Below are 18,528 nucleotides of genomic sequence, written 5' to 3' on the forward strand. Positions count from 1 at the left end.
TTATGTATAATGCTGTTGTAATGGAATCATGAAATACGGTAATAATCTTGAGGAGTACTACACCCTCATCTTAAAAGTAGGTCACTATGACCCATGTTTCATGAATTAGTTTATTTCTCAAGTTCAGTTCATGTTAGTGTGCTCATTAGTACCACACCTTTACAACAGAAGAAGGTTACAGTGACCTGCATTTCACATTGTACTGGCATAGGCTAAGGTTTTGCATTTAGCTCAGCCAGATAAATGTTAGTACTGTTATGTCAGGATTCATGAAACTAGGTGAATAAATGAATCTTGATGAGCAATACACATTGTTACAAAATTAGGTCACAGTGAACCATATTCTAGACTTCATTGATTTGTTTACAGTCTGTAGCACGTATCATGCAAGAATCACCAAACCAGATGATTGTATGCATATTTGTAGGTGCCACACTCTTACAGCTAGAAAAGGTCATTACAACCTACATTTAGGGTTTCACTACCTTATATTACATTTCTGCATTTATTTTATGACCATTTGGGTTTGTTATTTGTTGTATAATAAATATAGCTAGATTCTTAAAATTAGTGGATGCATTTTGAGATGAGCTATGTAATTCTTGATTATACAGAGGTTTTTAAAATGAGGGATAATTGTCAGACCATAAAAGTAGCATTCCATCTGTAATATTCTCGGAGGAAAACTTTAATCCACAGAGAGAGAGAGGAACTATTTAATTTTAATTATACAGAGGTTTTTAAAATGAGGCATAATTATCTGACCATAAAAGTAGCATTCCATCTGTAATATTCTAGGAGGAAAACTTTAATAGAGAGAGATATGCAGGAGAGAGAGAAAGAGAGAGGAAATACAGGGAGTCTTTAATTATTTCTTTTGTTTTTAACTCTAGAAGTTTGCAATTAAACTGATGTCCTACCTTGGTTGTCAGTATGCCCTGCCAAAGTCACTCAGTATTGCCAAGCTTTGTCTGAATGTGCTGATCACAATGGCTGGAGGTAAGAGAATATGGAAAACTATCTTGGTGTCTTTAATTATTTTCTTAACTTCCTGATTGTGTGAATCATATAAACATAACTATCTTGGTGGTGTTGTTTTTTTAGCTTCCTGTTTTATGTTACTGATATAATCATAACTAAATATTATTAAAATATATACTTCAGTGTGTTGTACATTTCAATATACTGCTGATATAAGTATGATGTGTCGTTCAGTTTACATACTTATTTTGCTTCTGAGAAATACCTTTCATTAAACACTTTGTTTGTTGTAAACTGAATTTACTAGAATTTTCATTTCTGCTTTGAATAGATTTATGAAGCTGAATAAGTTTTTTGTTTCGAAGCCAAGAGAGGGTGTTCAACATAACTCATTTCTTAATTAATTATTTTTTGTTGTGCTTAATTATTCTATATACATTTAATTTTGATTTCAGTGTGTGACAATGAGGAGAGAGTGAATTATTTTCTGGAGACCATTCCATATCTGACAAAAGTATGCCAGGCATTCCCACCACTCTGTGAGGATGTAACATCGTTGCTGACACAAGTTGGCCGTATATGCTATTCACATCTATCTTTCGGCAGCAACACACCCGAGTCAGGTATGAATTTACTTTCTTTATCATTCTGTTGAAATCTCACAGCTGAAGTAAAGCATCATGTTACCACAGAACTGTTGTCAAATTTAATAATATTGATTATATTTGGGGCCCCGAGTGGCCGAGTGGTCTAAAGTGCTTTCCGTTATGGATCACTGCCATCTCACCTCTGTCTGCATGGGTTCAAGTGTCGGATTCAGCCAATGTGGGTATGTGAGAAAGCTTGCCAGTAGCTTCTTGTGTGTCGGTGGTTCTTTCCAGGGTTTTCCCGGGTTCTTCCTCCACCATTAATACTGGCCGCCATGTATAGCCTATCGTGTGCTAAAAAATGGCGTTAAACCACACAACAACAACAACAACAACAATTGATTATATTTGCAACGGGTGAGTCTTTCTCTAGGGATGAAGATCTGTATTCCTCACTTGTAATGGCTTGAATTTCTTCACTAGGTAAACTAGGACAGGCAGATAAAGCAATAAGGGTTGATACCTTCTTCATTACGTTACCTCCACTCCTTGATCAAGTTCCAAAGTTCTGGTCCCAGTTGAAAAAATCAGCTTCCTGAAACTTTAATTTGCACCAGTGAATCCTGTCTAATTATATCTTGATATTTGGACTGTCTTAAACAATGTAGGAGATTTCATTGTTCACACACAGTTAGATGATTAGCTAAAAAATTAGTAAGTTTGAAAAGTTGTAGGAATTACAGGTAGCTTAAGCAATTAATTTCCAGTATTTTTATTTACTTTTGCAAATTCTATCAAAAGCAACGTTAAATTGTGAAAAATATTTGTGCATATTTCTGACCAATTTCAGCCTCTGGTGGCAGTGACATTATCCAGGCTGTAAGGGGATGTAACCCACTGTGATGAGTATGAGTGCATGGACTAATCTGCTAGTACATTGTGCACCAGCAGATTTGGGTCTACACTGTTTACAGCTGGTTGCACATTTATTTGTAAATAAACTAATATGCTGTAGTGTAAACTATCATCATAGTGTTCACACATATGAACACTATAGACAAGCCATGTTTTTATGGCAAAACTCTGTAGCATTTGTCTTTATAATACAGTGAAAATTCATCAGTTTCTTAAAGCATCTATTTATTTTTAACTGTCTGATGTTAAAATATTTATTCTTTGAGCTTCAGTAGTCTCACAAAGTTCATGACATTTGTAACTTGTATTGAAAGTTGTTGTTGTTGTGGGGTTTAATGCCATTTTTCAGCACACGATAGGCTATGCATGGTGGCCAGTATTAATGGTGGAGGAAGAAGGAAAACCCTGGGAAGAACCACTGACCCATGAGAAGCTACTGGCAAGCTTTCTCACACACCCGCATTGGCCAAATCCTAGACTCAAACCCACACAGACAGAGGTGAGATGGCAGTGATCCGTAACGGAGAGCGCTTTACACCACTCAGTCACTCGGGGCCCCCCTTATTGAAAGTGCAAGTTATTAATGTATTGTTTTCCAGCTGGAAATGTTCATTATCATGTACCGAATTTTCACTAGTAAAAATGGGAACATTCTCAGTTCTCAGGATAGGTAAAGTCTGCATGTTGTTCATTTTAACTTGAAGCAATTTTAAAAATATGACAAGGTCCTAAACAAATTTATTTGTTTATTTGCAGAGTTTTCCCTTGAGAATGGTGACTCAGAAAAATTGGAGCCAGCTAGGAAGAAATTTAAAAGTGCTGGACAGATTAAGCTCAGCCAGACAGTTCGATACCATCGTCTTTATAAAGTAGTTCAGCAAGCATTCTCAGAAATTGTGACAAAGGCAATAGTCACTCGAGACCTCTACTAAGTTTGACACCGATCATTCTGAACAATTGCTTGTTTGTGTTTCTGTTTAACCTAGACACAGTAGGTCTGAGAGAAATGGAAATACAAAGGCCAAGATATATTCATATACATCTAGGCATCTAAATGCACCATCTGACTAAGAAAAGATTGTGTCATGGTGACGATGGAAATAATACAGATTAAAAGTGTACAAGATTTTCTTTTGATTGGCTGAGCAGGGATAAGAAATATAAAATGTCTTTCCTAGTAGAAGATGTTAGCTCACTGCCCATAGGACAGTGAATCTGTCATGTGATGCCCATCAGGTTTTCATCGACAGTTGCTATTTGTGACTTCTCAAAAGCAACTCGGTCAGTTGGAAACTTTTTTTATCAGGAACATTCTGAAATGAATCGAGTTTATACAGACGGAGTCTACTGGTAATCAGATATTGCCACCATTACAACAACCACACATGCACACACACACGCACATATTTCTTGAAAATAAATTCTTCATTGTGAGGCAGAATTAGACCAAATCTGGCTGGCATCAAAACTTTTCATATTTATAGAAATTGACATTGTTCAGTAAAAAAAAAAAGACAAATTTTACAATGATGTTTTCTGAGAGAACAAAAAAAGTGATCATAAGAAAGAATCTTAATTTTGGGGTTGTTACGGTTTGTACAGATCATCAGATAATGGCTGCTATTACCAAAACTAAACTAACAACCTCTAAAAGCACTGGACATTGTGACCCTAAACTTTGCAGAGAGGATCCTTGGATGAAGAGCTATCTAGTTTGTGCAAACCATCATTATAAACTTTATAATAGACTTTAAAAAAAATAAAATTAACTGTATGCTGTCTTTTCATTGGACAGAAAGCATCCTCCAAAATCAGATTACCTGGGCTGCTGCATTTGTATATACCTATTTCGATTTGGCTGCTACAAAAGAAAAATCTAAAAGCCCAGTACAAACTGATGACCTGAAAGAAAATGGGACATTCCTCCATCCATAAAACCACCATTAAAGGTATATTTACATCTTTAAACAAAGAAGACCTGACATGGAGAATTATCTGCCATGTGTGGGTCCATGTCTTTAACAGTCGTATTTAATCCCATATTTTGCCATAAGCTGAATGTTAACATATATCATTTCTGGTAAAAACATCTTTGGTTACTCAAGTCACACCCACCAAGGGTACAAAACAAGGCATTCCTATTGCATGTGACTGCTCACTAATTTTACTGTTTCTCACTGATGTACATATAGATATATCCAAGGGACTAGCCACAGAGGTTGCTTGCAAAATACTCACAGAGGTAGCTTGCTGAGTACTCAGAGGTAGCTTGCTGAGTACTCAGAAACATTCTTGGCAGGAATACCAAGCCTAACTTTATCAGGGTTCATGGATGTGTGGGGGGTAATGAGGTCACCTCCAGCTGATGGCAACCCTCTCTAGTTCTACAAGCTGGCACCAGTTACACTGTATGATCCCAACTGCTGGATTTAGGCTCTTATGTATGCCCTGTTGGGGCCTAAAGCTTGTGTCTGGCCACCTTTTTGAATTCATTTCACATTTTCATAATAAATTTGAATAAGCTGAGGTTTTTTTTGTTATAGAAGCAGACACAATAATAGTAATCTCACATCTTTTTTCAAGCAGTTTTCCCACTGGCCTATATTTTGGCAGCTGATGGGTTCGATCCCCGGCCGAGTCATAACAAAGACTTACAAAATGGTACTAACAGCTGCCTTGCTTGGTGCTCAGCGTTAAGAGGTTAGTGTTAGAACTGGTCGGCCTGGTGTCAGGATAATGTGACTGGGTGGGACATGATTGCTACATGCCTGTGGCATGATGCCCCAGTGCTAGACAAATGCTATAAACTGCCACACTGCAGACATCGTAATGATGTGACTGAAAAATTGTTAAAGCTACATTAAAAATCCAAATCACACGCTTGATATTATCAGACCAATTCTGTTGAAGTGTTGTAATCTGAATGAATCAAAGTTTGTCTGTCATGACATGGGAATTCAGTCCACATTTTACCAGTGTAATTTATGTAAAAAGTCCTGAAAAGACTGTCAGGCTCCAATAAAACAGAAATCTTGAACAAAAGATGAGAAGATAATAAACAAAACACTTCTACTTGCAATACTGATCACTGATAACTGAATTACTGGGCCAATGAAGCATACCTCTGATTTGCTGTTAATTGATACCAACATTGTAGGCATGTCTAAGGAAATGGCCTTGCACAACAGGCTGGAGTCCATTCTGTGTGTAAACATCATTTAATTACATTAAATATCTCTTTCACTTGGATAAATATTGTATTGGTCCAATTTAACAATCTACAAAACCATTACCAGAGATTCCAGCTATTCTGATCATTCCTACTTTTAACCTTAAATTATGCTATTACAATCACTGCTGTCAGATTCTAATTTTCTGGCCAAACTTTCCTGGGAACAGCAACCTAAAAACTTCTTGAGCATCAGTACATATACATCATTTGTAATTCATTTGTGAAAACTTACAGTGCTTGAATTACAAAAGCAATCAAATATTGACAATCAAAAATGTTAGCTTCGAATTCTGATTTACGTGAGAAAGTTAAAGATGTTGAAATAAAAGGCAAGCAACAATACTTTTACCCTGATGATAAAATATGTGCCACAGAAATTCAAAATGGGATATAAAAGGCATCAGCAGTGGAAGAATACTATGCCATTTCTCTTTTGATTAAGAATGTCTCATGGCGTGAAAGAAGATAATAGAAACCATATTTAGGTTAACAAATATCTCTTGGAATCATTGAGGATTAATGTTTGAAATAAATTACAGGATAAAAATGTAAAGTATTGCTGTTTTTATATCCAGATTCAGATTTTGTAATGCTGACATTCCTAGTTCACCGTTAATCTACAAAAGTATTCCTATCAAGATTTATTGACAAAGTGACAGAAAGAAACAAAATACCCCCACTACCCACCCCCAAACATTAACAAATTTTATATGCCTTTCATGCCTAGGCTCTTGGATAAAAAAATACATTACTGTTAATTAGTAAGAAGACAGTAGGAACCATACATAGCTAAAAAAATCACTTGGAATCTGTAAAGTGTAATGCTTAAAATAAATTTTTGGATAAAAAGGTAAATTAATTGCTATCGTTGTGTCCAGATTCTGATCTTTTTTAATGCTGACATTTCTGTTTCAAATTGAGAGGGTTTAGCAACTATCATGTATCCCTGTCTATATTATGGACATAATGGCTGAAGAAAAACATTATTAGGTTCATGGGTATAAAATATATTGCTATTAATTGCAAAATACAAATGCAGTCAAAACTGTAAGTATAGCTTGCCAATGAATAATGTCAATATCTTTATATTGGATAGACATAGTGATTAATTATGGCCAATGCACAAGGCAGAAACTTGAAAAAATATATTTATTGTATATCCAAGATAAAATATTAAACACACCAAGCAATTACAGATGTATGCTCAAAAGGAACATTAGCCCAGAACAGATGATATATTAATAGACTTAGATTGATAATCTCATGGTAAGCTGTACATTATGGATACGGTACAACAAAAACTAATCTACAATGGATGGAAAAAAGAGAGAAGCAGTTTAAAAGTGGTACATTTAAACAAAAAAAAGAGATGCTATCAAAAATGATTTAGCATCAACTGACAATAACAAAAATAAAATGGGGATAAGAATTAACATTGCAAAACATGAATCCATCACAACATAAGATAAAATTAAGGTTAAAGTCCTGTATATAACTGAATGCAGATGTACATATTTTATGGTTGTCAATGTGATTTATACATTTATACAAAGCCTGCTGAATTTTCAGTTAATGTAGCTCTGAAGTTGATTCCTGCTGACATGCTCACTTTTGAGACCACCACCAAAACTTGGAACTACAGATATGTAGCACTAGATAACTAGTTGGTGTGTGCTATGGATATATAGCACTAGATAACTAGTTGGTGTGTGATATGGATATATAACACTAGATAACTAGTTGGTGTGTGCTATGGATATATAGCACTAGATAACTAGTTGGTTTGTGCTTTGGATATATAGTGCTAGATAACTAGTTGGTGTGTGCTATGGATGTAAAGCACTTGATAACTAGTTGGTGTGTGCTATGGATATATAGCACTAGATAACTAGTTGGTGTGTGCTTTGGATATATAGCACTAGATAACTAGTTGGTGTGTGCTATGGATATATAGCACTAGATAACTAGTTGATGTGTGCTAATGAATATTGTCTCTCAGTTCATCTGTGATCATTTATTGGAAATCTGCTTTATCTGGATCTCTATCTTTCTTACATACAGTCTTTAAATGTTGTACCATATCCTTACGACCAGTACTATCCAGTTTTCAATCAGAATAGAGTACAATGACTCCTTAGCTTTATCTTTATTATTGTTTCTTCATTCAATTAGTGCATCTGCTCTTGCCCGAGTTATATTATGTGGATTGTTGGTCTCGTGCTTTGTGATTGCACCATTAGGAAGACCTAATGATACTAGAAGGAGCCATGAACTATGCAGGTCCAGTGCTTGGGATAGTTCAGCTAATCCATGGTCAGTCATTATTTTGCCATAAGCTGAAAGCTTACTCCCTGAAAAATATAAAATCCAGATGCTTAATTTTTGTCATTAAATGTTCCAAGAACATTATAATCATGGGACATTAAAAACCATGAATACTTGTTAAATTCATCTAAGTTAAATCTTTTGTGTAATATTTACAGTCAGTAAATGGTAATGAGTATAAAATATTTTCTCACAGAACAATAAGGAACATGCGTGGTTAGTTTGTCTTTCGCTGGATGATCACTGATGTCAATTGTGGCCTCGAATATAAATTGATTCTTTTTGGTTCAGGTAAATGTCACCTCTGCTAATGAACGTTTATCAGACTAATTAATTGCCAAGGCAAAATGCAGACAGCAGTTATTTCATCCATTGAACTCAATAATCATCTGGTCAGACTTTGGAGATTTTGCGGGTTTAAGAGCCCCTTTGATGGATATATTCACCTTTTCTCCAGGACTTAATTGAAACTCTTGGGATGTCTCCAAAATGATTGACAAATGCTAGAAGCCTTCTTTTTCACGCTTTTTACAGATGATATCGGCTTGCCTGGCAAGAACAAATTCCACATGGAGAAATAACTTGCCCTTTTTAAATTGCTCCTCATGCAGCAGGACAAGTGCCTTGGACTTGACGCCAGCCATTGTATTTTTTGTGTTTCTGAAAGAACCCCCCTCATTAAATTATTATCGAACTAATGCAAAACATTACACCTTCCATTCTTATGTGCATATCTTTGTATGTCCTTCCAGTGAATTAAGCGACATTGCTGTCGCTTTTCTGATAAAATGTCGCCATTTGACATCAATTTTAAACTATAATCCTGTCGAGATCTTTAGGTCTTCGAGATCTTTTTGTCCTTGTTTGGTTAACTCCATTTTTCAGCACACAATAGTCTATGCATGGTGGGAGAAAGAACCTGGAACAGCCCCTTGAAGAAACACTGACCCACAGGAAACGGGAAGCTACTGGCAAGCACGTATGCACAATCTGAATTAGCAGCACAGTCTACCAAATACCTGACCGTTCATCAGCACTTTTCATTGTCCTTACACTTGTCAAAGAAATGTGCGGACTATGTTGCCAGGCCCATGTAGCATGCACACCATATTTGCCAGTGTATAACTCTCATCCAAATGCGACGTGCACCCAGATCTGCATTCACATTATGTACCCACAGATCTGGATTTACACCGTTCATTCACTAGCCAGACTATTTCACTGAATTGCTAACTTCCACGTGTCCGAACGAACAAATTATAACCCTCTACGCTCAAATAATATGGTTGTTTGCAATTTCTGAGTAAAGTCTACCAAATCATCCTTAATACCTCAACAGCAGCCTTGTGGAACAATCTTGAACAAGATACTCAATGTAGCATGTCGTACTATGATTTGAAAAGTGTCCAAATATCTTATCTAGTAAAATGCTTAGTTTTATTAATCGATTCCTAGATATTATCCATACCAGATTACAACATAATGTAAGTTCATTAAAAGCTGACTGTTACCATGTTCAGCCCTTTTTGTTCTTGCTGTGAGATCAAAACCACTATGCATTTCTTCATGTTCTGTCCCAAGTACAGCAGACAAATAGTTTATACGAAAATTACTCTCCATGCCATATGCAACTATTAATTAGCTTAGATTGGCTGTTTTAGGGAAAGGGCGATGCAGGCGAAAAATGTGACAATTTTAATAACTTACTCAAATCGTGATTACTGTCATTTGCCCTCCACCTTCTCTCTCCTATTATTTTTCACTATTAGTCACTGTTGTCATGTTGAAATACTTTGTAATACTTCTATTATTTAGGGAGAGAGCTAGTTAAGTTCTTGGAACTTGTGCTCAGTCCCATTGTATCATACTGCGATAATAAAATGTGTTAAGCAAAACCTGTTTGTTCTACTTAGGACTTAAAAGGAGAGTATTATTTCAGTTATTATTCTGCATATGACATAAAGCAAACAGTATAGACTATGATCTACATTTGCATTATGCCACACTGATCAGTCTACATGATGCTTATTGCATGCAATTTGACATTATTCGGTTTATATGAAACTTGGGGAAAATCATCAGGTAAATTTGATACTTTTCTTGAAGATTATGTCTCTTATAGTTTTCTTTGTAAAAAAAAAACTAGATAAGCATGGGAATTCTGGAGAAGAGCATACATTTATTGTAATGAATGATTCTCTGAAAAGAGTATTCGGTACATTGGATGATTGTGTAGTTTTACTATTTCAATCAACTTTACATACTGATAAAAGATCTAATATATATATTTCCCCTGAATATTCTCCAATATATAATAATAGTAATGAAGATAGAATTGAATTAATAAGCGACAAGTTATCTCAAATCAAAAGCCAACATAGAAATTCTTATCTCTTGTTATCATTATATTTTAATGCTAGAATTAAGAATTGTGAAGATTTTATCCCGGATGATGCACTTGACTTTGTGTATGGATGTAATTTTAATTAGGAAGCAGATACTTTCTCTGTGCAGAGACGTACAAAGGAAGATAAGGTGTATACGAATTTGGGTTTATTCATAATAGATGTACGCAGAAAACGTTTAATATACATATTATAAATGGAAGATTCTTCGATGATAAAAATGGTCAGTTCACATGTATAACTCAACATGGATGCGGTGTAGTTTATTATATATGTTTTCTGAACTACTTAGTTATATTACCAGCTTTGGAGCTGGGACTCACGATGAATAATCACATTTTCCCATATACTGTCCACTTAGAGTAAGTCAGTTTGTGAAAAATTAAGGTAGCACTTCCCAAACCACGACTAGTGGAATGCTAATGATCATCCAACTCATCTAGATGTAGAAAAAACTGATATTTATACTTGCACTCTTTTTAAATGGAAATATTTCCATCTTACTGAATACAATATTCAATCATTTGTAAGAATATTTAGTACAGCTTATGAAGATGCAAGGAATTGTCTTTTCAGATATCTTAAAACTGTTATTGACTTCTCTCAATATATATCGACCGCTCTAGTGACGTAAAGCTTAGAGCGTCTGCCCCGGATGCGGGAGGTCGCGGGTTTGAGTCATACCAAAGACTTATACAAATGGTACTTATCAGTTCCATCTCTTGGCGCTCAGCATTAAGAGGTTAGTGTTAGGACTGGTCGGCCTGATGACAGGAAATTTGACTGGGTGGGTCATCATGCTACCTGACTGCGGCATGATGCCCCATTACTAGACATCACTATAAACTGCCACACTGCAGACTTCATAGCGATATGACTAAAAAATTGTTAAAGCTACGTTAAAAATACGAATCACACATACAAACACTCTCAGACTATATAAAAAAAGTAATACAAAATTTGGGATGAAACTCTCAACCTCTTGTTTGGCAGTGGGGACACAGAGAAACAACTCTTGTTGTACAGTAATCAACTGACAAAGTTATTCACAAAGACCTGGTCTCATCCTCCCATGACTACATATATCTATATGCCTTTAGTTAATATTTCCTCACAATTTTGATTATACAGTTATGAAATTTGATTATTTATTTTAAGAGTTTGTTTTACCCATTTACAAAAGAAGGTAGGACTGTGACCTACATTTCAGGTTTGGTTAATTATGTTCTTTGTTTACATTAAACTGACTTTCTGAGATCTTGGATACTGTTGCATGTTGAAATATGAAACTTTTTTTATATTTATTTTTATTAACTGTACCAATTATTAGCAAGAGTTGGTCAAAGTAAGATATTATTTAACATGAATGCATATTTTTCTGTAAAAAATGAGTCATGACACTCATTATATACATTTGCATTCATCACTGGTAAAAAATAGGTCACATTGACCTATTATGTTCCATTTATTAAAAATATCAGCGATCTCAGTTTTTTGTTCACTTAAACTGTTGTATACAGTTACAAAACTTGATAGAAGCATTCATGTTTAAGGAGCATGGCACATCATTGACAAAGTTGGTTACAATGAAATACATTGAACGTCTACTGATTATGTAAAGCTACAATGTTTAACTCCATTTCTCTTAACCTTTTGCATCACATGCATAAATTCACTTAGTCTATTCATTTCTATACACACATGTATATTAAATATTTGAAAAGGCATATATAGTGACCTGCTTTATTTCTTAAGTGTCTTTGCTTAGTATTTGGGGGGGAGAAAAACTTACAGCTGAGTAGAGACAGTGTTCTGCAGTATTTTCTGTTAAAGAAGTCTTTAAGTGGAAAAGTTATTGTATTAGGAATGACAAAAATAAAAATATTTAATGAAATATTTATCAGTCAAACTTGTATATTACAAAGCAAATTTCTGGTTTTTGCCTTATTATTCTGTGTATAAAGTGCTTGTACATATAGGTTCTATTTTTCAGGCTAATGTGATAACAACACAACCTCCTTGTTGGGATAAAGAATGTGATAAGGCAAAATATAATAAAAGCTGCCATTTACAATGAATTAGATTCTCAAATTGATCTTAAGTTATATAGAGAGTATAAACATAGTTTAAATCAATCATTGCACTCGCTGAGAGATAAACAAGAGTCCCTAATGAATAAATTAACTCTGGTGAGGAGACACCCTTGACAAGTCTGGCATCTCTTGAAACGGGAAACGCATCATTCTCAACATGAAGTGGAACTGGTATGAATATGTTTAATCTTCATTGAAGTAGTCAGTGTCCGAATTAGATGACTCTGGCAATATTGTTAGAGAGGACCTTCCTCACTCACGGGGTGATGACTTAAATAATCCTTATTACAGATGGTGAAATTATGAGAATTTTACTTAAAATCAAAACCCCTGGACCTGATATGATACCCGCTTGGTTTTATCAGTGCATGACTGAAACGATCTTAACTTCCATAGTGACAATAGCGATCCAGACAATTACAAGGGTATCTCCCTTACTGATACTCTATGCAAGATCTTTACTGAAATATAGAACACATGTATGCTTGTGGGCGGAAGACAATGGTCTGAAAGGTGAAGCACAAATAGGGTTTAGGAAAAATTCTCTGCATACGACAATATGTTTCTTACCTCAAATATACATCTCTAAAAGAAATTTAAGGTAGATTTTGTCTTTTTGTCGATTTTAAAAAATGTTTGATAAAGCATAACACGATACATTATGGTCATCATTAATACGTAAAGGTATGAATAGTAACATATTAAACACTTTAAGAGATATGTATAGAAACCTGAAAAATTGTGTCCGAATACCTAAAGGTTTAACTAATTCCATCAAATGAACATTAGGTACAATGCAAGGTTTAGTTTTGAGCCCTATCATGTTTTCCCTTTTCACTAATGATTTATGATTTAACAGCTTAGCCTCAAATCAAACATAAGTGTATTTATCTAAGAAGATATTGATGATATTTTTGCAATACTTTACGCAGTTGATGTTGCTAAATGTGATGATACAGTAGGGCTCCTACAGCAACAAATGATAAAACTGGTATGATTGTCGATCTCGATAAAAGTGAAATCATTGTTAAAGATGGCCTTGAAAGCAAACAAATGCTGTGACATTCCATGGGCGATGCATGTTAAGAACATCGATATCAAGTCTTTTGTCAAGAACAATTCCAGTACAAATGAGCTAACAACATGGCAAATATATGAGTGTTTCACCACACAATTATCTCAAAAATATCTAAATGTTGTACATCATTAAACACATGTTTAACATAGCTAGTAATGTACCTATTACACATACAGTATACAACATGATTTGAATGTACAATGCAATACAATTCAATTACCGGTGTGATTATTATTGTAGGTTCCAATAAAAAATACTAAACAAACAAATTCATGTTATCAGAATAACCTATAAACTACGAATTTTGCATCAAATTTACACAGTCCAAAACAGTATTGCTTAGTGCTTTCAAAATGATATACATTATTATAACTACAAAGGCTAATTACTTCAGGAGCAACTTGTAACTTATTTCAGTGATTTATTACTCTTCATTGTCCACTGTATCATCACCACCACCACCATTATCATCATCGTCTTCATTGTTGTTATCATCAACATCATTATCAATCAAACGAGGTTCAGGAAGCTCATGCGCATCGTTCAGATAAGAACTCCAGTCAGAATTAAAAGGTGTATATTAATGATGTGCCAGATCCAGATAACAGCTGCTATGTGTGCACATGTACCTTCAACACAGGCTCCGGCTCGATGTTGGCAGCACCATTCTCTGACTAAATATTGATAGTAATCAAGTCAGAGTTTGTAAGCTCTACTGGATACATGCCAGCTCTAAACCTGTGCCATTAACAATCCGTTCTGGTCGTTATGCTCTAATAAATCATAAGCTCTAAGGTGCTCACGGATTATGCTAACTTCAGTTGATACACTCCAAAAATACTGTTTCGAAAGTCGTCCTCATCAAGCCTGGGAAAGTTATGATTTATTGTATCTGAGCCTGACTATACCTGGTCGATAAAGCACATACCAGTCTTACATATTCACCAATGTATGGTATCGGTGAATAATATCATGAAACTTACATATTTTTAGCCTACCACTGACAGATTCAACAACATATGTTATTTTAGTCACTAATCGTGTTGCATTGCTCTCTTCCACTGTGTGATGTTTCCATCCTTTATGCAAGAGAGCAGACAGTTAAATTTTGGATGCCTGTATCTTCAAGTATGTCGAACGAGTCTCAGAATCATCGATCATAACCATCTTCTTGCAGCCATTTTATCTTTTGTTTCTTCGATATTGTTCATGAGTGAATGCTTAAAAAATGCTGGCATCGTTATTTTTACTATCACTTAAGTATGGACCAATAATACTGACAGTGTAGACGGTGGTACCAACGACCATTATTAATTTTACAAGCGGATCTCGTTGGTGAAGATGGACAAAAAGAAGTTGGAAATTAAAATGTGAACTTATATATATGTGTCTCTGTGTGTGTTGCTACAAGTCTATACTCTTAAAATAAGTAGCAGAAAAGAGTGAAAAGTAGGTAAAGCAAAAGATTTCTAAAATGTGGATAGTACCTGTGATTTAGAAATCCCAAACAAGGTAAATCAAATTTAAAAAACAAAGTTTTCTGAAATATTTTAACAAAATTTGTACCCCAGATGAGTCCCAAATTTTCTGTTACGAGACTTTTAAAATTTCCCTAAGAATACAAAGTGAAAATGAGAAAAAAGAACTTAGAGACTTGTGAACCGAATCCCAAAATAATCCAAGAATTACAGACACAATCCATAATAATGTAAAGTCTTGAATACAATTAAGTACAAGCCCAGAATAAATCCAAAACCTGACGGCGATGATGTGTCTGTGGTAGCTTGTAGAGAGTTGATACGACAACAGTCTTTTGTTGAATCACTGTAATATAATTCCATGTCTGAATTAACTATAAAGTCCAGTGACTGTCTCTATCCAAGAATTTTGTCAGAGCACTCACTTGAATTCAATAATTTGAAGAAATATATCTTTCCAGCCCAAAAATTAAATACTCTACACAACATACAATACAACTAAAAAGTGACTGGTCGTAAAGCACGACTGAAGAAACCTCTCAGTTACAAGATTATATAGTTCTCAACTTGACCTCAGGTTGCAACTAGAATTTTCTAAACTAAACTCATTACCTAATTGAAAATAACCTTAAATGATCCCGATGTTTACAAAATAAAAAACCATAACCTGGAAAATGTAAAATTCACTTAGGATATTCCATGACCTAGACTTAGACCCAAATAAACATATTTACCTCTATTAATACTAATACTGATTTTAATTCCATGCACATAGAGAATAATTTAGCTATGTATTAGTTGTTTACACAGAATAAAGTAAAAAAGTCAATTTGGATCAGGCAGAAATGAACTTGATTTTGGAGAAGGTCAAGTCCAACATACAATGTTACATTACAATAGCATGTAATGAAATGAAAAATATAAAATAAAACTAGCAGAAAACCAAAAAAATTAAATATACATAACACTTCCCCTCATAAAGAAAAAGTTACATAATAAAGCTTTCTTTTTACTATTAATCAAATATACATGTGGTAAAATTTTTATATAAGATGAAACCTTATGAATGACACAAAGTATGCATGAAACAATATGTTCGTATACACGTGAAAGTTCATCTGCTATTAAATGGTCTTTTCCCTTAATGTGCCTGGTGTCAATATTATATTCATAAAGCATCAAACTCCACTTTAATAATCTCTGACTTTTGTTTTTCATCTTGCCGATGAAAGAAAGAGGGTTGTGATCACTAAACACAACAATCGAAGAAGGAGCTGAACTTGGGTAAACTTTAAAGTGTTGTAATGCCGATATCAAAGCCAAACATTCCATCTCGAATGTGGAATAATTTCTCTGGTGCTTATTTAATTTGTTAGAAAAAGAGCAACTGGATGATCAACAGCATTTTTATATTCTTAAATCAATACTGATCTGATCCCAACATCACTTGCATCAACAGACATTTTATATGATTGACTGAAATTTGGAACTGAAAGAACTTGTGTTCTTAAGCATGGCCTTTAACTTGTCAAAAGCCTCCTGACATTTTTAAGATGAATGAAACTTTGTTTTCTTGCTCAATAAATTAGTCAGGGGTTCAGCGATTATGGAAAAATTGGTAATAAATTTCTGATAGTATCCATCCATACCCCAAAATCGCATCAGTTGCTTTTTACTGATTGGCACTGGGAATGCAGAGAGAGTCTTGACCTTAGCTTCTATAGGTTTAACTTGTCCATGTCCCACGATGTATCCTAGAAATGTTACACAAGCACGGCAAAACTCACTTTTAAATAAATTAATTCTCCAATTTGCATCAGTGAGTCTGTCAAAGAATTTCCGAATTTTGTCGCTCAATGATCTTTCCAGGTGTCTTCAATTATCTAGATCAGATGTAATCATATTCATTAAACGTTGAAAAGTATTAGGCGAACATTTCATCCCCAAAAGGGTTTACTTTATATTGTTAAAGTCCATCTGGAGTCACGAATGCAGAAATTTCCTTTCCTCAGTGGATTTTGCCAGAATCCTTTCAGAAGGTCAAATTTGGTGACCCCTTCGAACTGGTTATTGGACATACTGTGCGTGGACCATTGCAGTTTTAAAAGATAAACTTCTTTCTTATGAAGATAAAGAAATTAATCTTCTCGATTATGTTTCCAATTTTAAGTATAAGTTGTCAAAGGCTTGTGAGGTTTCAAGTACTAATCTGCACTCTACTTAGTCAAAATGAAATTCAGGTATGATAAAAATATAAAAGAAAAGAGTTTTTAGCCTGGAGCTCAGGCTCCCTTGTCCATACCACTAAATCCTCTTTTGGCTAAGTAGTATGGTCCTTACACATTTGGAAAGAAAGTAAAGTATTCAAGTTATATGATAAATACTCCTGGGAGGCGAAAAAATAACTTTGCCATATAAACATGTTAAAGGAGTATGTTGATAGAGATATCCAGGTCAATGATAATTTAGTTGTACCTGTCCCACACACTGAGGATTTAAACGATGGAATGCAATCGTAGTGTATTGACTTTGGAGCAACAAATCTTAGAAATTTAGAAATTATGAATAATCTGGACCAGAAATTTTCACATTTTCAGCAACAAGAAAAGAATGAACTAAATAGTTATTACGTGAATATGAGCACTTATTTCCATATGTTTCTACAAGAACAAATAAAATTTACCATGATGTTGAAATTGTAAATTCCACACATGTCAAACAACACCCATACATGATAAACCATCTCAAGAAATGTTTGAAAAAAGAAATTAAGTATTTTCTGGAGAATAATTTCATAGAACCGAATAAAAGTGACTGGAGTTCACCATGCATACTTGTTCCGAAACCAGATAATACGAGTGTAGAAAGGTGACCAGTTTTACTAAAGTAGATTCATTTCCATTACCAAGAATCGATGACCGCATTGAAATGCAAAGTATGTCACCAAATTTCATCTAATAGGATGCTGGCAAATTCAACTGGCGGAAAGGGCAAAGGAAATTTCGGCATTCGTGACTCCAGACGGACTTTATCAATATAAAGTGATGCCGTTTGGGATGAAAGGTTCGCCAAGTACTTTTCAACGTTTAATGAACATGATTATATCTGGTGTAGATAAGTGTGATGCTTATATCAATAATGTCATCATTTACAACGACACCTGAAAAGATCACTTAGTGACAGTTCGGAAATTCTTTGACAGACTCACTGATGCAAATTTGACAATTATTTGATATAAAAGTTAGTTTTGCTGTGCTTGTGTTACAGTTCTAAGACATATCGAGGGACATCGACAAGTTAAACCTTTAGAAGCTACGGTCAAGACCATCTCTGAATTCCCTATATATATTAGTAAAGATCAACTGATGCGATTTTTGGGATATGCCTGGCTACTATCGGACATTTTGTTCCAATTTTTCCATAACTGCTGTCCC

At 34.7% G+C, this 18,528-nt stretch overlaps 1 protein-coding gene and 1 pseudogene across 1 annotated transcript in view; one reads left to right on the plus strand and one right to left on the minus strand.

Moving 5' to 3' along the window:
* LOC149775669 (integrator complex subunit 2-like) overlaps nt 1–12,174 on the plus strand; it is a 93,056-nt gene extending 80,882 nt beyond the window's left edge. The window contains exons 23-25 of the mRNA XM_089944225.1: nt 894–999; nt 1,437–1,604; nt 3,240–12,174. Coding sequence (XP_089800351.1) covers nt 894–999; nt 1,437–1,604; nt 3,240–3,415 — 450 coding nt within the window. The 3' untranslated portion in view covers nt 3,416–12,174. The remainder of the gene's footprint in view (nt 1–893; nt 1,000–1,436; nt 1,605–3,239) is intronic.
* A 153-nt stretch (nt 12,175–12,327) lies between these two features.
* Nucleotides 12,328–16,312, minus strand: LOC149775670 (uncharacterized; annotated as a pseudogene).
* Nucleotides 16,313–18,528: the final 2,216 nt, after the last annotated feature.

This window comes from Sinohyriopsis cumingii, chromosome 19 (genome assembly GCF_028554795.1).
Source record: "Sinohyriopsis cumingii isolate HCF-2022 chromosome 19, ASM2855479v2, whole genome shotgun sequence".
NCBI lineage: Eukaryota > Metazoa > Mollusca > Bivalvia > Unionida > Unionidae > Sinohyriopsis > Sinohyriopsis cumingii.